Source organism: Haliotis rubra, unplaced genomic scaffold (assembly GCF_003918875.1).
Source record: "Haliotis rubra isolate DU_JTF1 unplaced genomic scaffold, ASM391887v1 Scf118, whole genome shotgun sequence".
NCBI lineage: Eukaryota > Metazoa > Mollusca > Gastropoda > Lepetellida > Haliotidae > Haliotis > Haliotis rubra.
Genome location: NW_025765092.1, coordinates 1,685,122 through 1,707,821, shown reverse-complemented (window position 1 = coordinate 1,707,821; position 22,700 = coordinate 1,685,122). Strand labels below are relative to the sequence as shown.

General features: G+C 41.4%; 1 protein-coding gene across 1 annotated transcript in view; it reads right to left on the bottom strand.

The window, feature by feature from the left end:
* The window catches only part of LOC124259345 (insulin-degrading enzyme-like), a 38,818-nt gene that overhangs the window by 2,022 nt on the left and 14,096 nt on the right, over positions 1 to 22,700 (bottom strand). The window contains 23 exon segments of the mRNA XM_046693471.1: positions 277 to 402; positions 1,499 to 1,560; positions 4,475 to 4,622; positions 6,219 to 6,343; positions 6,847 to 7,014; positions 8,552 to 8,663; positions 8,838 to 8,929; positions 9,383 to 9,503; positions 10,276 to 10,386; positions 12,440 to 12,584; positions 13,088 to 13,170; positions 13,952 to 13,978; positions 14,702 to 14,794; positions 15,379 to 15,416; positions 15,419 to 15,458; positions 15,460 to 15,481; positions 16,339 to 16,390; positions 16,393 to 16,441; positions 17,323 to 17,403; positions 18,587 to 18,678; positions 19,569 to 19,661; positions 20,066 to 20,138; positions 20,927 to 21,016. Of these exon segments, the coding sequence (XP_046549427.1) occupies positions 277 to 402; positions 1,499 to 1,560; positions 4,475 to 4,622; positions 6,219 to 6,343; positions 6,847 to 7,014; positions 8,552 to 8,663; positions 8,838 to 8,929; positions 9,383 to 9,503; positions 10,276 to 10,386; positions 12,440 to 12,584; positions 13,088 to 13,170; positions 13,952 to 13,978; positions 14,702 to 14,794; positions 15,379 to 15,416; positions 15,419 to 15,458; positions 15,460 to 15,481; positions 16,339 to 16,390; positions 16,393 to 16,441; positions 17,323 to 17,403; positions 18,587 to 18,678; positions 19,569 to 19,661; positions 20,066 to 20,138; positions 20,927 to 21,016 (2,043 nt within the window).

The following is a 22,700-nucleotide window of genomic DNA, read 5'->3' as shown; positions in this document are numbered from 1 at the left end:
TGGGGGACACCAGAAATGGGCTTCACACATTGTACCCAAGTTAAATTGAACCAGGGTGTCCCACGTGACGAGCGAACGCTTTAACCACTAGGCTACCCCACTGCCCCCTATAAGTTCTGTAGTGGGACCAGGAAAATATATGGTTTGTAATCATTCAGCCCACTTTTCTTCTGCTCTCACGAGAACCACAGTATCTAGGGACGTAACCTAGCCGAGAATACCACAAGGTAATAGATTACAGGACACAGATTGCAAGAATGCAGTACACTTGTTTACCTGGTGGCTCGGAGAGTTGCTCTCTACCTCCATGTCCTGGACACAGTCTGTGGAGTCCTGCTCTGCTGTGGATATCACGTGTACGGACAACTTCCTCCTGTGTGGGGCAGCGTGGGCTATATGTTCCTGTAACACCAGTGTGTAACTCAGGGTGAGGACGATATAGCAATGTAAGCACTTCAAGATACAAACATAATCACACATGTTAGTCAGCCAGTATGTGAATGAGTGAGTGATTGGGGTTTGAAGCCACTTTGAGGTGAGGTGAGGTGAAATTGGGTTTAACGTCGTGCTTGAGAATATATTTCGCTCATATGACGTTGTGCATGCATGTGTGTGTGTATGTGTGGCTGTTTGTACTAGCCCAGACTGAAGCTGGTTTTATAGTGCTAGCCCACTGAGATACCATGCCGCAGTGAAGCATGAATACCCCACTCAGACACATTATACTGACTCCGAGCCGACCAATCCTTGTTGTACCCACTAATACCGAGCGCCAGGCAGGGACCAACAAGTACCATATTTTAACGCTCTTTTGGTATGACGCGGTCTGGGGGATCGAACCAAAGCCACTTTGACTGACTGACTGAGTGAGTTGAGTTTTCAAAGCGCTTTTAGCAATATTCCAGCAATATGAATAAGGGGGACACCAGAAATAGGCTTCACACATTGTGCCCATGTGGGGAATCGAAAATGGTCTTCAGCGTGAGAGCCAACGCTTTAACCTCTAGGCTACCCAGGTCCAGCCCAAAGCCACTTTGAACCAGTGATAAGGTTGTACTCACCTGCTCTTGAGTGAGTGAGTGTGAGTGATTGAGTGAATAAGGCTTTAAGCCACTTTTAGCAATATTGCAGCTATGTCACAGCGGGGAACATCAGAAATGGGCTTCACATTGTACAAACACTTTAACAGAAATATCCTTGTCTTAGGATAAAGCCAGAAATGAAAATGTGTACAAGTATTAAGTATTAATTATAGGAGATTACATGTTTAAGACAGTGCAAGTTGAAAATTTCATTATACTGACTGACTGACTTTTATTTTATTCCAGCAAATCAGCAGGGGCAAGTAGAAAAAACATTTACCCATGTGATTCGAAGATGGTAGAGGTTCATTAGGCTACCCCCACGCCCAGCAGATGGTAGACGTTCTGGTATGAGACATTTCATGTTGTTCGAGTTTGATTTGCTTGTAACTCCTGTGCCAAATGACCCAACTCACCTTGAAGAATGCATGAAGGTCACTCCTTGTGAGGGTTTTCAGATGAGTCACCTCAATATTATCTGAAACCATGCACAGAAAATTAAAATATCTCTGGAACAAAAAGATATGAATGAAGACTGGGCAAAGTGACAGATGTTTGATTCCATCAGAACTTGGTTGAAGGATCAGTAAAGTCAAAAGAAAACACCTTTATCTTAGTAGACTGCAGATAATCAAATTTCTACCTGGCAAACCAGTGGTCGAGAGCATGAACAACAATACATATCATCAGGGCACAGAGTTATCTCTCATAACAAGTGTGGCTGGCTGATTGGTTGGCTGGTTTGTTGTTTAACTCCGCACTCAGCAATATTCCAGCTATATGGCGGCGGTCTGTAAATAATCAAGTCTGGACCAAACAATCCAGTGATCAACATCATCAGCATCGATCTACGTAGTTGGGATACGATGACATGTGTCAACCCAGTCAGTGAGCCTGACCACCCAATTCCGTTAGTCGCCTCTTACGACAGGCATGGGTTACTGAAGACCAATTCTAACCCGGATCTTCACGGGTCATAACAAGAGTGGCACCATCACAGGGAAACAAGCAGTATCAACATGGGGAGAAAGACAGGGGTACTTGGGATTCACTCTGCCCAGAATCACTATGGAAATTAAGTATGTTTTTTTTTCAGGGAACTTATTTTGTTTTACAAACCCCAGAGGATATATTTATTGAAACAATCACCTCCATTCCAATTCCATCCTCATCTCCATCAGTCATACTTATCAAATTGTCAGCTCTTGATATAAACAGACTTGAGAGTTCCCTTATAGAATTATGTTACCTTAAACATTCACACAAACATAATAATAATAATAATAATAATAATAATAAGTCACATGACTATATCCCACTGGGTACCCATTTTTTCTGCTGGATGAACAGAGGCACTTTTGAACAAACCCACTTGCCTAAGGTGAGATGTATCACATGTGCTTCTTTGTGTGATACATGTGGTCTCACCTTAGGTACTTTACAAGCATGTGTCTAACACATTAACTGACTCATTTTGGCTGCCTAGCAACAGATTCACCTTCAGAATGTATTTCAAGGCGAAAAGAAAATATGTGAAAACATGTTTATCTTCGTGAAAAAATATGTTTTTCATTTTCATATTTCATTGTTTTTCATAAACTGCCTGCCATCTCCCACAGTGTCGGCCCAGGATGCAGAAAACCTGCGTATTTGATGCACAAATTATCTCAAATACTCAGTGAATTTAGAAGGTTGCATCATTGTTGACGAAATGCTATTGGACCCTTAGTTAAGTTTGAGTACATATTGTAATTTGCTGTTGTTTAAAACTACTTAGTTAATTGTTTGCCAGTTAACTTCTCAGTGCAGATTAAATACCTGACCTGTCTGACCTTGTTTTTTGTCGCTATTAAACAATCACAGTTAATTTCTTGATGAAAGTTCCAAACTGAAGTTGACTCCCTAAAACATGTCCATGACTCCCTCTCATGGTGACTCCTAAATATTTAGGCCAAGGGCAAACACTGCACCCACCCTTTTCTTTACTATCAAACACCTTTACTTTTTGCACATGCCCTTCACAGGGTGTTACATTCTTTGGGGAATCCAAACATGATAACCATTGCCTCGTTCAGCCTCTTCGTACAGCATTGGATTACATTTATAGCAAAGGTACAGGAGAACATCAACCATTGCATTAACTGGGCTCTGATTAATGCTCTTGATTCTTGTGCTGTCGGATAATGAATAGTTTCATCCAAACAGCTCTAATTTGCAACAATGTACAATGGGATGATGCATAAATAAGTTGGCTCAAAAATATTTTGCTAAAACTCTTCTCTTTTTCTGTTTCAGTTATCTTTTGGTACTGATTGGTTAATAAATTAATAAACAATAAAATGTCTGAAAGGGAATTATTTACATTGGGAAAGACCTATTTTATTTCTTGTTTTACTGATTTTTGTCCCCAAAAAACCTAAAGGCAGGAGGAATTTTTTTTTTAATAATCACCAGTGAAATACTCCTGATTTCGAGAGTACTTCACTTATATCACATTTACATTAGGATTTTATTTTTAGAGAGGGGAAATTTAATTTTTATTTTTTTCCTTATTCTTGAAAAAATACGAACGGCGGAGCCATAAAACAAGAAATACAATTGGTCTGGCCTTATTGATGTGTACAAAAATATCAAAATATTTGTACAGAATCCTAAAACATGTGAATTTCTTTGTGATGTGGCAGTGTTATTCATTTGCAACAGTGTTCAAAAAGTATAACACTGTACAGTGGGGGTTTTGTTTGGAGTGCAGTTGTGCCTTATATTTAGACTCACTCTATATTTACAGTTCTGGAAGCTGTGTGTAAACTTGTAGCATATGACTTCAGCTACAGTATAGATGGTTTGACAGTATGTTGAATTGTGAAGAAGTTTTGATACACAATGTTACTTCATGAACTAATCTATAATATTTGCAGCAGGTTTTCTGCATTCAAACATTAAATATAACTTGATGTATATCATCAAAATAAATACTTATATCAACAAACATTAGTATATGCAATGTAAATGCAATGATTTGATGGTGGATACAAACATTCTCTCTGTGTGAGACATCCTAATGCTACCATCCATGGACTTTTTACACTTAAAGATATCTCTGTTGGCATAACTGTACCCGTGAAGATCCGGGTTAGAATTGATCTTCAGATGCTTGTCGTAAAGAGGTGACTAAGCGGGATTGTTTGGTTACTTGACACATGTCACAACTCGTTGATCGATGCTGATTTTGACATTTGTCTTCACACATAGTATTTTGACATTTGTTTTTGAAAAGCAAGACACACATAGTATTTTGACATTTGTTTTCACACAAAGTTATATTTTGACATTTGTCTTCACACATGGTATTTTGACATTTTGTGAGATTAGGTCCAAAGATCATGTCTAACCTCTGTCAAAGCTGTATACTTGATCTTCAATCTCACTGAGGTAGTCAGAGTTTTGAGATCTCATCCTTTTCGGTTTCTCCAGCCTCCGGGTTGAAAGAGCTGTTACATGATTCTTGAAGTCCTCCTCACTCATGTCTTGAATGTAACTCTGAAACAATGAGAGATCTCATAAATCATGCACTAAATATTTCACTTTCTCCTGTGTCCGTGTGTGTGTGTGTGTGTGTGTGTGTGTGTGTGTGTGTGTGTGTGTGTGTGTGTGTGTGTGTGTGTGCGTGTGTGTGTGTGTCCGTCCGTCGCGTGTGCGTCGCATCAGCGTCGCGTCGCATCGTGTCGCGTCGCGTAAAAGTGCGTCGCGTCGCGTGTGCGTCGCACGTCGCGTCGCGTCGCGTGCGTGCGCGTCGCGTAGGCGTCGCGTCTATGCGCGTTGTATAATCTTACTCTCAGCAATATTCCAGCTATATGACAGTGGGCCTTTATATTTCAGTCTGAATTAGACAATCCAGTGATTTATGATATTAGGAGGTTACAGATTGTATAGTTACAATACCAGATATTCAAGGTCTTACAGATTGTATGATTACAACACCAGGGATAAAGGTCTTTTAGAATTTCCATTTAAGATTCATTCACTACTTCACACATGTTTTTATTTGTAATTGCAGAATAGATTTTACTTTCTTTTATCCTGGGAATGAAGGATGGATCTTAATAGCATATCTTACATGGATGAGATGATTAAAGGATCTTAATAGCATATCTTACATGGATGAGATGATTAAAGGATCTTTATATCATATCTTACATGGATGAGATGACTAAAGGATCTTAATAGCATATCTTACATGGATGAGATGATTAAAGGATCTTTATAGCATATCTTACATGGATGAGATGGTTAAAGGATCTTTAGAGCATATCTTACATGGATGAGATGATTAAAGGATCTTTATAGCATATCTTACATGAATGATATCTTACAATAGGATCTTTATGAGATGAGATGATTAAAGGATCTTTATAGCATATCTTACATGGATGAGATGATTAAAGGATCTTAATAGCATATCTTACATGGATGAGATGATTAAAGGATCTTACATGGATGAGATGATTAGCATATCTTACATGGATGAGATGATTAAAGGATCTTAATAGCATATCTTACATGGATGAGATGATTAAAGGATCTTTATAGCATATCTTACATGGATGAGATGGTTAAAGGATCTTTATAGCATATCTTACATGGATGAGATGATTAAAGGATCTTTATCTTAGCATATCTTTAGCATATCTTACATGGATGAGATGAGAAAGGATCTTTATAGCATATCTTACATGGAAAAGGATGAGATGATTTATAGCATATCTTACATGGATGAGATGATTAAAGGATCTTAATAGCATATCTTACATGGATGAGATGATTAAAGGATCTTTATAGCATATCTTACATGGATGAGATGATTAAAGGATCTTTATAGCATATCTTACATGGATGATGGATGAGATGATTAAAGGATCTTTATAGCATATCTTACATGGATGAGATGATTAAAGGATCTTTATAGCATATCTTACATGGATGAGATGATTAAAGGATCTTTATAGCATATCTTACATGGATGAGATGATTAAAGGATCTTTATAGCATATCTTACATGGATGAGATGGTTAAAGGATCTTTATAGCATATCTTACATGGATGAGATGGTTAAAGGATCTTAAGAGCATATCTTACATCCATGGAATGAAGGAAGGCTTCGATCCTACTTTCAACAAACTGGGTGGACTTGTCAGACTGTACAAGAACCCTCAGCCCCTGAGCTCCATAGCAACGCCGGACCCGAGTCCACACTATGTACCCTGCAAAGTGAGTGAGTGAATCATCAGCAGTACTTAAGAAATAACAGAAATCTGAACTGAAAAAAAAGAATTAAATATTGTTTCTATATACCATGAGGAGATATTAAGGTGTCTTAACCAGACTCTGTTGTTATCAGTGAGTGAGTGAGTGAGTTGAGTTTACGCCGTTTTAAGCAATATTCAGCAATATCACGGTGGGGACACCAGAATGGGCTTCACACATTGTACCCATGTGGGGAATTGAACCTGGGCCTTCGGCGTGACAAGTGAATGCTTTAACCACTAGGCCACACCCGCCCCTCTGTTGTTACGAAGGTATATGACATGCTGTTGAGACATTCTGTCACAATGATAAAATATGTTCACTAACTGAATGAAGAACAGCTTTACCACATTACATATCAAATAAAGGTCACTTAGTGGGTCATCAATAGTGAACAAAAAGGTTAAGAGTCAGTTATCTATATAGTCTGCCGTGATCAGTCATGGTGGATAAGCTCTACCTAACTGTTCCTTGGTACGGAGTGTGTCAAATGCTGGTTCTCCGATGATTTGTTTCAGTAGTTCCAGCAGGATGTTAGACCGTGTGTCCTGCATCCCTATCTGGTAGTACACACACACACAGCAGCTCTTGTGGACAGAGTTGGTCATCTGGTACAGGTGGTACGAGTCTGAAGTAAACATGGCAAATAGGGCTTCAACGATTCGGTTTGATTCATCGAAAATCGAATCTGACACGTTAGGTTCAATTTTCGATAACCATTATCAGTATTTTGATTCGATATTTGAACACCTATTTAAATTATTTCCACACAGCCAGAACATAATTTTGACTCCAACTTGAGCAGTTTCGAGCGCTGAAATAAGGCGAAACTAGATTGGTTGACACCGGGGTAATTATCCAGTGAAAATTATTGTTAGTAGACATCGCCAAGTTGACGATTAAATTCAGGCTAAAAAAGTCCCCTCAGAGAGTTAAATGAAATCGGATGTTTTTACTTGTATGTAGAATCGAATCGAAAATGATCAAATCGAGGGTTCAATATCAAAAATCGAATCTAATCGAGGTCTGGGTGAATCGTTGCAACCCTAGTGGCAAATAGATTGAAATTGCAGGTATGAGTGGGATAGTGTTGTTCATGGCTTCATACAACATTAATACATCTCACTGTTGAAACCATTTGTAGAATCAAGTCCAGTGTCAGAGTGAAATATTCGCAGAGTATCAGTCACAGAGCAAAAGAGGCAAAGAGCCACTGAGTCACAGCCACTAAAGTACAAAGAGTCAAATAGTCACAGACAAGGAGTCACAGGGCAAAACATTCAAGGGTCACTGGGTCACAGAGCCACAGAGTCACCGACCTTCAATCAAAGAGTCAAAGCTTAACAGTTACAAAGTCACAAGCAAAGGGTCGCAGGTCCAAAGAGTCAAGTGTCAAGAGGTCAAGTCAAAGAGTAGTTGGAGCCATAGAGCCAAGTGTCAAGAGGTCAAGTCAAAGAGTAGTTGGAGCCATAGAGCCAAAGAGTCACGAATTACAGAGTCACAGACACAGAGTGACAGAGTTAATAATAATAATAATAATAATTGATTTATAGAGCGCATATTACCAAAAAATATTGCTCAATGGCGCTATAAAGAGAAAAGATTGTAGACAATGTCTATGGAAAAGAGAGTTTGTAAAGATGAGTTTTGAGGGCAGTTTTGAAAGCGTCAGCAGATTCTATTTCTTTTAGGGCGAGTGGTAGAATGTTCCAGAGATAGGGGGCTGCAGCAGAGAACGCTCTTGATCCCATGGCTGTTTTGACGTGAGGCTGTGTAAGCAGTAGGGAGGTTGACAAGCGGAGCAATCGGCTTGGAACATGGAGATGAATGAGGCTTTTAAGATATTGAGAAAACATGTTTTCATAGATGCAGCTGTGTGTAAGAAGAAGTTTGTATTGAATTCTGCTTGATACAGGAAGCCAGTGAAGAGTTTGGAGGATAAGTTACAATCAAAGAGTTACATAGTCCTAGTCACAAAGCTCCAATCAAACAATCAGACAACCAAAGAACCACAGAGTCACAGAATTACAAAGAGTCAGAGTCACAGACAAAGGGTCACAGTTCCCAAAAATTCACACTCTTTGCACTCAATTGCAGAGTTACCGAGTTACAAAGCTACAGTCCCAGAATCACAGAGTTAGAGCGTCTGCTACACACATACTGACCTGAGGGCAGCTGCATCTCCCTGAAGTGTACATGTTGACTCAGCAACAGAGGCTGTGTGTCTGCCTTCTCCTTCAGCAGCCTCTCCACCACCGCCACCGTCTCCAGGGCTCCCTACATGCACAAGCCTTTAACTATATTGTATGTCAGGACTGACTTCACTTTTGGAAGTTGGTATGCTAATGTTTGATGACTTCAGTTCTAGCCAGTTGCACTTGTCCAGTTTTGTACAAAACAATCTTTATTATCAATCAATTCCTGACTGTTTTTCCTAGATTAAATACACACCTGTTTAGTGACATTTCCATAGATTAGACCCTCTATATACAGGCGGGATAGCAACTGACGGATGTAGGCCTCCAACCTCACTGTGGTCACATCTGAAAGAGATCCATGTTGGAAAAGATCTTCAGCAACCCATGCTTGTCGTAAGAGGCAACTAATGTTATCGGGAGGTCAGATTCACTAAAGCGGTTGGCCTCTAAGACTTGACCACTTGACCTGTGAAGATGCAGGTTAGAATTGGTCTTCAACAACCCATGCTTGTCGTAAGAGGCGACTAACATGATCGTGTGGTCAGGCTCGCTGACTTGGTTGACCAACATGTCATTGTATCCCAATTGCATAGATCGACAGCTCATGCTGTGGATCACTGGATTTTCTGGTCCAGACTTAATTATTTACAAACAACAAACAAACACATCTCACTCACTCTCACAAACTCATCTCCAGCATCACAAGTGGCATCAACACTCTCACTCACTCACTCACTCACTCACACTCACTCACTCACTCACTCACTCACTCACACACTCACTCACTCATTCACTCACCTTGCAAGAACAGGAGTGACTCCTCCTTCGTCCAGAACACACTGGCCAATAGCTGCGACACGGTGTAGGTGGCATGCTGGTTGGGCTGGTCCGCCATGAAGTTCCGGTACGACCTCTCTAGCTGAAAACAGTTCAGTTCTGGAGTGGAGTGAATAATTCCACCTGACAGTGTTCTACTGTGTTAGTGAGGGGCCCTACAAATACCTTTCTACCAGTCATACTAGAAATGTACCCCTGGGGGTGGGGGTTTAGCCCCGTGGTTAAAGCCTTCTCACAAACCAGAGGTACAATGCATGAAGCCCATTCTAGTGTCACAACTGTATTGCAAAAAGTGGTGTAAAACCATATTCACTCGCCCACTTTGACTAATCTGCAAGCTGGCTTTGCTTCAGTAATCAGCTGAGTGAACTACATATGGTGACAATACTTTCTGGGTATGAATACACTTTGTATCCAGGGCCTAGATTTTCAAAGCTCTCTTAGTGCTAAGATAGTCGTAAGTGCCATTCATTAACATTAACTTACAACTATCTTAGCGCTAAGAGAGCTTCGGAAATCTAGGCTCAAGACTCTACAATACATTGGGTCAGTGTGCAGTGTAGTAGTGATATGTATCTATTTTCCCAGGAAACATGCAAAATATACAAATCTGTGAAGTAGTATTGCTGCCAGTATGCCAATGGCAGCATAAATAAAAATAAATGGTAAGAAATGATTTCCCCCCTCACAAATGCTGGACATTAGGAACTTCATCAACAGACACAGAAAACCCAGACCGTCTGCTCCTTTTCAAGTTTTCAAGGCAGGTTTTCAATGTATGATTTCTCTCCCATCAGTCAGTGAGTATCTACAAGTATCAACATCGACAAGGACAAGGCAGACTTTTGACCTACTTTTTCCTTCTTGATGTTGAACCTGACAGGGTCGACAGTAAAGCTGGTCATCTTCTCTACGATCTTCTCCAGGAGGATGTCCTGCTTGTCACTGTAGCCACTGATGGAGATCTGGAGGAGAGAGGGGAGGTGTAAGAGATATACAGAAGGCACTCATGAGGGGCAGAGATTAAGTGTGTCAGACTTTCAAGTTGGTTGTTCTTTATATTTCTAAGTATCATTTGAAGAAAAAGCTGGAAAAAGTCAACCGTGCAGAAAGTCTTTCCTAAATAAGGTGTTACAATGTTATCATAAACAACAGATGACATCACACTGATATTGTCTCATCAATGAAGTAACACAAAGTGATATTTGATATTCAGATGTGAGAATTGCTGAAGAGCACATGTGCAATTATGAGAAAAATTCTATCCTCAAACATTGAAAGCCTGGCCAGGTGCAACTGTATATAAACTATAGTTACTATGGCTACAGTACTTACATCAAAGCCATCCCTGGAGCTTCTGAAGGAGTATGCGAGTCCTGCTAGCTCAGTGAAGAAGGTGTACTACACTCACAGTTACCACGGTTACAGTACTTACATCAAAGCCATCCCTGGAGCTACTGAAGGAGTATGAGAGTCCTGCCGGCTCAGTGGAGTAGGTGTACTACAGTTACCATGGTTACAGTACTTACATCAAAGCCATCCCTGGAGCTACTGAAGGAGTATGAGAGTCCTGCCAGCTCAGTGGAGTAGGTATACTACAGTTACCATGGTTACAGTACTTACATCAAAGCCATCCCTGGAGCTACTGAAGGAATATGAGAGTCCTGTCGGCTCAGTGGAGTAGGTATACTACAGTTACCATGGTTACAGTACTTACATCAAAGCCATCCCTGGAGCTACTGAAGGAGTATGAGAGTCCTGCCAGCTCAGCGGAGTAGGTGTACTACAGTTACCATGGTTACAGTACTTACATCAAAGCCATCCCTGGAGCTACTGAAGGAGTATGAGAGTCCTGCCAGCTCAGCGGAGTAGGTATACTACAGTTACCATGGTTACAGTACTTACATCAAAGCCATCCCTGGAGCTACTGAAGGAGTAGGAGAGTCCTGCCAGCTCAGTGGAGTAGGTACTACAGGTACCATACTACAGTTACCATGGTTACAGTACTTACATCAAAGCCATCCCTGGAGCTACTGAAGGAGTAGGAGAGTCCTGCCAGCTCAGTGGAGTAGGTGTACTACAGTTACCATGGTTACAGTACTTACATCAAAGCCATCCCTGGAGCTACTGAAGGAGTAGGAGAGTCCTGCCAGCTCAGCGGAGTAGGTGTACTACAGTTACCATGGTTACAGTACTTACATCAAAGCCATCCCTGGAGCTACTGAAGGAGTAGGAGAGTCCTGCCAGCTCAGTGGAGTAGGTGTACTACAGTTACCATGGTTACAGTACTTACATCAAAGCCATCCCTGGAGCTACTGAAGGAGTATGAGAGTCCTGCCAGCTCAGCGGAGTAGGTGTACTACAGTTACCATGGTTACAGTACTTACATCCCTGGAGCTAAGAGTATGAGGAGAGTCCTCCCTGGAGCTACAGTGACCATGGTTAGCAGTACTTACATCAAAGCCATCCCTGCTACTGAAGGAGTGAGGAGAGTCCTGCCAGCTCAGCGGAGTAGGTGTACTACAGTTACCATGGTTACAGTACTTACATCAAAGCCATCCCTGGAGCTACTGAAGGAGTAGGAGAGTCCTGCCAGCTCAGCGGAGTAGGTGTACTACAGTTACCATGGTTACAGTACTTACATCAAAGCCATCCCTGGAGCTACTGAAGGAGTAGGAGAGTCCTGCCAGCTCAGCGGAGTAGGTGTACTACAGTTACCATGGTTACAGTACTTACATCAAAGCCATCCCTGGAGCTACTGAAGGAGTAGGAGAGTCCTGCCAGCTCAGCGGAGTAGGTGTACTACAGTTACCATGGTTACAGTACTTACATCAAAGCCATCCCTGGAGCTACTGAAGGAGTATGAGAGTCCTGCCAGCTCAGCGGAGTAGGTGTACTACAGTTACCATGGTTACAGTACTTACATCAAAGCCATCCCTGGAGCTACTGAAGGAGTAGGAGAGTCCTGCCAGCTCAGCGGAGTAGGTGTACTACAGTTACCATGGTTACAGTACTTACATCAAAGCCATCCCTGGAGCTACTGAAGGAGTAGGAGAGTCCTGCCAGCTCAGCGGAGTAGGTGTACTCGGTCAGGGCATCGTTCATCAGGGACACGAACAGTGACAGCATACACACACATCCAGGATCAGAGTAGGCCGCTGGACTGGGACAAAAACATGACAGCTGAAGGCAATGTCACAGAGGTCTTCATTGAGGGTGGGGGAGGTGGGGTAGTCTAGTGGTTAAAGCGTTCGCTCGTCACACCAAAGACCCAGGTTCGATTCCCCACATGGGTACAATGTGTGAAGCCCATTTCTGGTGTCCCTCACCATGATATTGCTGGAATATTGCTAAAAGGGCATTAAAATATACTCACTCACTCACTCGCTGAGGGTCACTGTAAAGCTTCCTGTCTTAAAGTATCAAATGACAGGAACATGAGACATGGAAGTTTTTGCACATAATTCATTACTACCATTAGAGAGAGGATTTGGGTTTAATGTTGGTTTGAACATAATTTCTGTAACATAATATAGGAGGAATATCCAATGAGCATTGGTCTACACAATCAACATATCATGACATGCATGGACCAGGTCAGTGGGAATGATCACCCAATTCTGTTTCCCGCCTCATTCCTGTAGACCAATTCTAGCCTGGACCTACCTATAAAACTGCAGAGAAATGTAGGACTTTGGAAGCAGAAACTTGTTGTCTTGTTTAAACCACAATCTTGTCAGGCTGTCATTCTGAAAATGGCAAAACATATTCCACATATCCCCTGGAAATTACCAGACTGCATGTAGACATACATACATACATACTAACATTTGTATAGCGTCAATATCCAGCTCAGCTGCTCAAAAGAACTTTGTTTTTTCCCTCGATCACTGGATGTCAATCTCAACGGCATGTCGTATTATCAATCTCAACTCCCTGGGAAGCATACAACCTTCCTTAACTGAAGAAATTTATTGTAAACATGTGTTTGTCACTTGTCAGTTTCTATCCTAAACATCACTGTACAATTAACTTAATTTTTGTACATTTGCTAGAAAAGAAACTAAGTCACTGTTTTTCAAACACCATTTTTAACCCTAGATAAACCCTATTTTGAGGACCAAAAAATAGCAGTCTGAAGAAAGGGGTCGGCTTATCTATGGAATACACTTTTGTCCAACTTTTTCAGGGGTAAGAAAAAACATTGTATCGCTTTGTGTGAACAAACAAGAGAAGGTACTTTTGGCCACAACCAATTTACTGTTTGTTCACTGGGGCCTCAGTATATTGTTTGAATTAATACAATTGGGGGGGGAGTATAAATTTTCATTCAAGAACAGATTGTAAAACCTTCTTGAACTAATCTGGAAGACAAAGCCCAAAGCTTTTTATCATATTGTCTGAGTAGAAGGAATCACAGTGTCAGCAGTGAACAAATCATGTTTCTTTAACTGTTACATCCAAATTTAATTTTTCATTTCCAATCACATATTAAAATTTCAGTTTACAAGGAAAATGCATGCTACTTACCTTTATCATAACAGGAAACTGAGTCACCTGTAGCAATGAAACAATAATAATAATAATCATAACAATCGTAACAAGACTAACAAAGCTAAGTGGTAATCCAGTAGGGATGGCATTAATTGTGAGTGTTATTTTATGCCGCACACAGCAATATCCCAGCTGCATCACAATGCTAGGTAAACCTTGACTTAATGAACCAGTGATTGATATTGAGAGCAACAATTAATGCCATTGCACATGTGGTACCTGGACTTCCTATCAAACAAATCACAAATGACCATCTGATCCATTTGGCTGCCTTCTAGCATAGGTTTCTAGGGAACCTGTTCAAACCTGGAATCCCCAGAGGCGGATACAGCTTTTTGAGAAAGGGGGAATGCTCACTATTGAGAAAAGGGGGTGCACACTTCATTTTCACCCAAGTTTCAATGGTCATTTAATAAACTTTCAGGACAAAAGGGGGGTCCGCACCTCTGCACCCCCTCCTGGATCCGCCTATGAATCCCCACTTTTATTCAGACACCGTCCATGTCAATCTGTGTGTATTTCATTTCCGTTAATGTGGAAACCCTGAGTCCTCAGTGACATGCTAGTTTTGCTCCCTATTTTTCAAAATCCTGGACCCCCCACCCTGATGCTCATAATTATCATACTCACACGACATTCATAATCAGAAAATAAACATGTTCAACATTAAGTTCAAAGTACATGATAAATATAGCTTCTTTAATTCAGAAAATAAGTCAAACAGACCTCCTGCCTTGGAACCAAGTCAAGATTTTCTGGAATGAACTCATTAACGTCTGGTAAATGCAGGTTGTCATGGAGACCAGAGTCATTCCAGTGCTGAAATAAAAAAACAATTTTGTCAGCAGCTTCATATTATTGCTGAATATTCAAAACAGCATCCTCAAGTCACTAAATGAAGTTGATTGATTGATATATGGCGGCGAGTCTGGATCAGACAATCCAGTGATCAACAGCATGAGCATATATCTACACAAATTGGATATGATGACATGTGTCAAACAAGTCAGCGAGCCTGACCACCCGATCCCGTTAGTCACCTCTTACAAAAAGCATGGTTTACTGAAGACCAATTCTAACCCGGATCTTCATGGGTCAAGTGGCCAAGTGTTAGAGGCTTACCGCTTTAGCAAAATCTACACGAATACATATAGTGCTTGCCAAATCAGTGAGTGAAATTGACATACACAAGTCTTAGACTAATAAAATACTGGAAGGCCTAGTGACATTTAATTGTGGGTTACACATTTAATATTCATAGATCGCAACACTGAATCACAATATTATGGCAGATAAAAGCTAAAACCACATTTACCTGATGCTGATAAGCAAACAATTCTGGAATTATTAACAATTTTCAGCATAAATAAATAACTTGGACAGTTCCCGATCATGACATTTACCTTCAGCTGGGTTTGAGAGTAGGGCTCCACCTTGTACGGGTTCCATACCACCTCTCTGACAAATTCGTGTCTCCCTCGTGACTTCTTGGCCACTACCATCACACTGAAGCCAAATCGAGGGAGTGAAATAGTGAAACATTGTAGAACACTGTACAATGATAGTCGACATATTGGGAAAATCCCTGCAGAAAATGAACATTTATAGTGGACCATTTTGGTTACCATTTCACAAGAAATTTTTCTGCATCAGTGAATGACCAAGTGAGTATGGAATTACACTATTTTAGCAATATCCCAGCAATATCATGGCAACAAAGACCAGAAATGTGTTTCACACATTGTACCTGTATGGGGAACCAAACTTAGAACTTTCAAGAGAGACATTTCAAGATGGACAACAGATTATGTTATATTTGGGCATACCCTCAGAGTCAGGCACCTAATCGCCATCCCTGATGGGACTCAACCCAACAAAAGTGACTTGTAAAGATGAACTTTGACTGAAAATGTAATGACTGAATTTACATTTTAACTTCTGTCCATCTTGAAACGCCTTTAACAATATTCCAGCAGTTTCAAAATATTAAGGACAGGGGACACCAGAAATGGGCTTTGAATCACACATTGTACCGGCCCATGTCAATCTGTGTGTAATTGAACCGGATGGTCTTCTAGAATCTGTACTTGACAAAGAAAGGGAGCCAATGCTTTAACCACTAGGCTACCCAGAAGTTAACTGCCCCAGTCAAAGCGAAGACTTAAACTCAGATTCACATATGGAAATACTGGACGTGCCGGAAGCACATGATATATAATTCTGATGCGGCTGGAAGAAAAAACACTGTTGCAGTTATACCCCTACTATGATGTGGCTGGGGTGAATGGAGTGTTGCAGCTATGACATGCTGTGAGCTGGGAAAGCCCAAAGTGATGGATGTTGGACTTTGGTGGAACCTCTACCTCATGTTCTCTGGGGTCAGTTTGTTCAGGAGCATCTGGATGAGATCAGGCCGAACTCTGACAGGAGGTAAGGTCCAGACAAGGCCTCTTCGATTGTATATATCTGTAGAGGTTGTTAATGTAGATTCATCACACCTGACCATTAACAGCATCAGTATGATCATTATCGACACTTCAGAGATTTGTACATACACCATGTTTCTCCATTCCTTCTGAATCCAGCCAGCCAGCCAGCCTCTATCCATCCATCGATCCATCCACCCACCCATCTATCCATCATCCATCCATCCACAGGCGCGTAGCAAGCCAATTTGTTTGTGTAAGCCCGATATGTTGCAAGCTTTATATTTAGATAGTATTGAGGGCTTGTCCAACCTCTTTAGCAAAAAATCATGTGTAAGCCCGAGCTTATAATGGTAGTTACGCCCCTGATCCATCAATCCATCCATTACACCCACCCACCCATCCATCCATCCATCCATCCATCCATCCATCTGACCATCCACCATCCATCCATCCATCTGACCATCCATCCATCCACCATCCATCCATCCATCCATCCATCTGACCATCCATCATCCATCCATCCAAACCCACACACAGACTCACACATAACAGCTGTATATACTCCCAAGTGAAGGAGGAAAGTGGTGCATACAAGACTGTGAAGTATTAAACATGTAGCTGGTGAGAATGACAATTAACCTAACTTTAGACTGACAAAAATACAGCTACTCCATGGCAGTGGGAAGTGTCATCAGGCGTAGAGGAGACAATATTTGTTTTACCAGGTACAAGTATCCAGTAATTACCAGATTTGAACGGAAAAGGTATCTGCAAAACACATGGCACCAGTTTTTTCATCAGGGTGCAATAGTTTTCTGTCAGCAATGAAAAAAGACGAAAAAACCTAGTGACTTTGAAAACATATCACTGATAAGAAACATTTCTGTCCATGTTCTACGATTAACACCTACAACTTACATGGTTGTCCCGAGCTAGAGATGTCGCATAACTGTTTGGAGTCTCCTTGTCCTTGAACTGGAATCGTAGGCTCTTCAGTTTCTGTAACCATGGTAACACAGGAGAAAACATCATATGTAAAGAGTTCGAGTATGTATGAAACTAATGTACATAATGTCAATCAACAAATCACGGAGTACATTGCTCTCCTGATAAAGTTTGATATTATTATAGAATATCCTGCTTGGAAAAAACAGGGTTTGTTTCATCTATTAACATTCATATATACTGAGGGAAACAAATAAGGGAACACCACTGCATCACAATGTTTCTTAATGTATTTTCCAATTTTAACCCAAAGTGCACTACCAGGTTTGTGAAGAAACCTGGAAACTTAAAAAGGAACCCTCGTAGACTCATGTGTTACCTTATAGTGAGTGAGTGAGTATGGTTTTACGCCGCTTTTAGCAATATTCCAGCAATATCACGGCAGGGGACACCAGAAATGGGCTTCACACATTGTACCCATGTGGGGAATCGAACCTGGGCCTTCAGCGTGAGGAGCGGACACTTTAACAATTAGGCTACCCCACCACCCCTGTGTTACCGTATAGGTGAGTATATTTTAGTCCTAACATAAAAGCATGAACAAAAGAGTGTTTGTGTCATCTATTAACATTCACCACAACACTTCAACACTTCAAATTATTTTCAGATATTCACACACAGTGCAAAACAAAGCATGGGGAGAAACCTGGAAAAGAACAGAGGAACACTTGTATGTTTATTTTGCTCAGAATATTTTAGCCAAAACAGCTGACATGGCAGACAACCATTCAATGTGTAAAATTGTTTTCATGTGGGGAATCAAACCCAAACCTGCTACGTAACAAGCCAGTGAACTACTTCAAGTCTTAAAGCACAAGGGGTGGTGGGGTAGCCTAGTTGTAACAGCGTTCGCTTGTCACGCTGAGGACCCAGGTTCGATTCTCCACAAGGTACAATGTCTGAAGCCCATTTCTGGTATCCCCTGCCATGATATTGCTGGAATGTTGCTATAAGTGGCGTAAAACCATATTCACTCACTTACTCACTTAAAGCACAACAGCTTACGGAAAGCAGAACAACTTGAATGGATGAAGTGTGTAAAGATGAAAGCTGGCGTATGATCCAACACTATCAGTGAGTTCACAATTCCATGTACTGTTCATACTACTCCCAGTGTCTCAAGACTAGTTCCAGATCTCTGGACCTATTGTTGGTACTCCCTACGCTCCCGACTGACCTTGCACTCATCGTGTATCCACGGGTGTACTCCCTCCTTCTGCAGCAGGTGTATGTACTGATACACAAGGGTCACTATGTCCTCCGTGTGCTCTGTGGAGATACACGTCATATCTCAAGATCACATTAGTCTCACCTTCCCCTTTATCACTTACTTCATCCCTAAATCTCCTTATTGTCTTCAGTCATTCTTCATTCCATCCCTTTACTCCTCACTACCTCCCTGACCACCTCCGTGGTGTAGTGGTTAGAGCGTCCGCCCGAAGAGCGGAAGGTCGCGGGTTCGTTTCCTGACCGTGTCATACCAAAAGACATTAAAATATGGTACTTGTTGGTCCCTGCCTGGCGCTCGGCATTAATGGGTACAACAAGGACTGGTTGGCTCGGAGTCAGTATAATGTGTCTGAGTGGGGTATTCATGCTTCACTGCGGCATGGTATCTCAGTGGGCTAGCACTATAAAACCAGCTTAAGTCTGGGCTAGTACAAGCAGCTGCACATACACATACACACGCATGCACGTCGTCATATGAGCAAAATATTCTCAAGCACGACGTTAAACCCAATTTCACCTCACCTCACCACTTCCCATTTTCCTTCCCTGGCTACCTCTCTCCTCCCTTCATCCTTCCCTCTCATGTCCTTCATTCCTTTCTTCATCACCTACTCTTTTCCCTTCATCTCTCACTTCCTTCATCCATCCTTGCCCCCTTTGAGGTCATTCCTCTCTTCACACATCACCCTTCATCACTGTCTCACCCCCTCCTCTTCATTGCCTCTGTCTCATGTCCATCTCCCTACTGACTTCTATTCATACTTCAGTCCCCCTTAATCCTGAAATCTTTCTTTCATTCCTTAATTTATTCTTTATTTCTTTACTATCACTCCTCCCTTCTTCTTCTTCTTCCCCATGGACCTCTCTTCCTCTCTTAATTCATTCTTCACTCAAAATGCACACACAAGATATACACACAGTAAGCGTACCTAGGCCATCTTCTGTGAGATCCACTTTGACGTAGAAGAATGCAAATCCTTTGGCGCCATTCTTCCTGCCAGCTGTCAGGGAATTACTCCAACCTAGAAAACAATCCCAAACACTGTCATTTCAATGCCTTTAATAACTTACGTAATTTCCTGTGTGTAATATTTCAGAAGTTGCTGATCAACAACAAGCCAAAACATAAAGATGTAAAGTAACAAAAAAGTTCATTGTTCAAAGGATAGGTCAAGATCACAGTGACATGTGCTTTAAACTTGCAGCCATGTTGGGTAACACAATTGTCATAGATGGTCACTTGATTTTCATGTTGTGTCATAGGACTTCTCATGTCAGATGATTATTATGTTGTCATATAATTTTTATGCTGTGTCACAGGACTATCATGGTATATCACAAGCCTGACTGATAGACAATAAAACCACAGACAAACTGTCCCAGTTACATCCATGGCCAATGAATTATTTCTTAGGAATGTTCTAACCTTCCAACTTGAGCTGAGACAGGAGACTGCCTGGCCCCTCATGTCCAAGCAGGTGGCTCAGGTAACTGGCAGGCTGAAAATGATTCATTACCAGAGTTTCATAACAGTGAGTGCATGTTGGTTACTACCAAAGAGAATAGAATAAACAAGTCTGACCCAAACAAATTAGTGGTTAATATAATGAGTCCACACCATTAGGGTTCAAGGACAAGCAAAGGGTAATGGAGGTGAGGTGAGGTGAAATTGGGTTAACGATGTGCTTGAGAATATTTCGCTCATATGACGACGTGCATGCGTGTGTATGTGTAGGTGCAGCTGCTTGTACTAGCCCAGACTTAAGCTGGTTTTATAGTGCTAGCCCACTGAGATACCATACCGCAGTGAAGCACGAATACCCCACTCAGACACATTATACTGACTCCGAGCCGACCAGTCCTTGTTGTACCCATTAATGCCGAGCGCCAGGCAGGGACCAACAAGTACCATATTTTAACGTCTTTTGGTATGACGCGGTCGGGGATCGAACCTGCGACCTTCCGCACTCCGGGCGGACGCTCTAACCACTACACCACAGAGGCAGTCTCCACACCATTAGGGTTCAAGGGCAAGCAAAGGGTAATCGAAAGGTTATGTACTGGTCAGTAATACTCTAGTGTATTTGAATAATAATTAGCATAGTGACAGTATCAACAAAATACTACTAGCAGAGACAAGGTTACTGATGGCAAGTACAAGACTTACAAGACTTCTGAACATTATGTTCAGCTGGATATTTGCACTGTATATTCGAAACAATCCTGTATTTCTATGGCATAAAATCTCTTCATATTGAACCCCACATAACAAAACCTGTGAATTTACCTTGGAGTGGTAGTACTGGGTGACGTCCGGTATCGGCCAGGTGACGGTCAGGGAGCGGACATCCTTCACTGGCACCACACAGATCTTCTTCTGTACACAACAGAAGATGACATGGGCATAAATATCTCAGGGTAGAGTGACTGAGTGAGTATGGTTTTATGCCGCTTTTAGCAATATTCCAGCAATATCACAGCGGGACACAAGAAATGGGCTTCACACATTGTACCAATGTGGAGAATCAAACCAGATTATACCAGATTATACCCGGTCTTCAGCCCAGTTTAACCCGGGTATAGTCTCTGGGACAGGGGTATACTCTGTTACCGGGCTACCCTATCGCACCTCACAGGGTAGAAGTTTACTGTACAACACAGGGCTGTGTTTTATTCGTGTTTCTGTTTGCTAAAGCACAATTCCAAGTTTCTTTGAGTGGCATTTTTGAAGTTGGGAAGTACAAAATTGACACACTTTATGGATAACAACTTCGTAATTTCATGAGTGTGATGTATTGACACAGAGTCTTGAACCGTTGTCAAGAAGTATCATAAAGAAATGGCACTAGTTTGTCTTGCAGATTATATGGTACAACTATTTGGCCACACCTTCTGTTAATGTTAAAGGTGTTGCCTTATTGAAACCATAGGTGACTGCACATGTTACTGTGTCCATCATCAGCTTTAGACTCATGGTCATGGACTTTCTAGTGACTTGCATCAATCAGGTCAGGCTGTTTAATGTTGCCCTCAGCAGTATTCCAGCTACTGTATATGAACGAGGTCTGTAAATCTCTCAATCTACGCTAAAAAATCCAGTGATTGACATCATGAGCATCGATCTATGCAACTGGGATACTGTGACATGCATTAACCAAGTCTGGCCCTGATTTCATGACTAAAACAAACTTAAGATTTTTTACTCAAATGGAGTGGGTATTAAACTGAGTTTGACAATTTGAAACAGCTGAATTCTTAACTCAACTGCATTTTATAAATAAAAAAGCCCAAACAACTTAAGTAATCTATCCACCAAACTCAATTGTTTACTATGTTTGAGCTTAATATCAATTTCAGATCATTCTCTAAGCAGCTTATCTACTCTGACATGCATCAAAATGCATTTTCTCAAATTTGAGTAAAAACTTTAACTTAAGTCAAAACTCAGACTTGTTTGTTTCGAGAAATCGGGGCCAGGACCCTGACCAGCAGATCCTATGACTAACCTCTTGCATCAAGCATGGGTTGCGGAAGACTAGTTCTACCTATTAAACTGCAGAGAAATGCGGGATTTCTGTCATAAATAAGTAGGTACTGTTTAAAGAATGTGAATCACATGCATAGGATCTCAGTGTGATTTTAGCCTCCCATCTGACAGTCTAATGGGTTGCAAACACATGTCCTTAATGTGAAAGCTTGGTGGTTTTCTGACTCACAGCAAATTGCATATTCATAAATTTACTTGACGCAGAAGTTCACCTGATACAGATTTTCCAGTCATTTTAAGATATGGATGGTTTTGTCTTCCTCACCAGAGAACAGCCTGACACTATCTACATGCAGACGCAGGAAATGTTACACCTGAAGTTGTTCTGCCTGATACGGGTGTTACATCTATTCTGGGATTTGGATGTTCTTGTTCTCCACACCCGAGAACATCCTGACACTATCTACATACAGATGCAGGAAATGTTATACCTGAAGTTGTTCTGCCTGATAATGCAGGGAGGTGTTACAGTTGTTCCCTATTCTGGGATTTGGATGTTCTTGTTCTCCACACC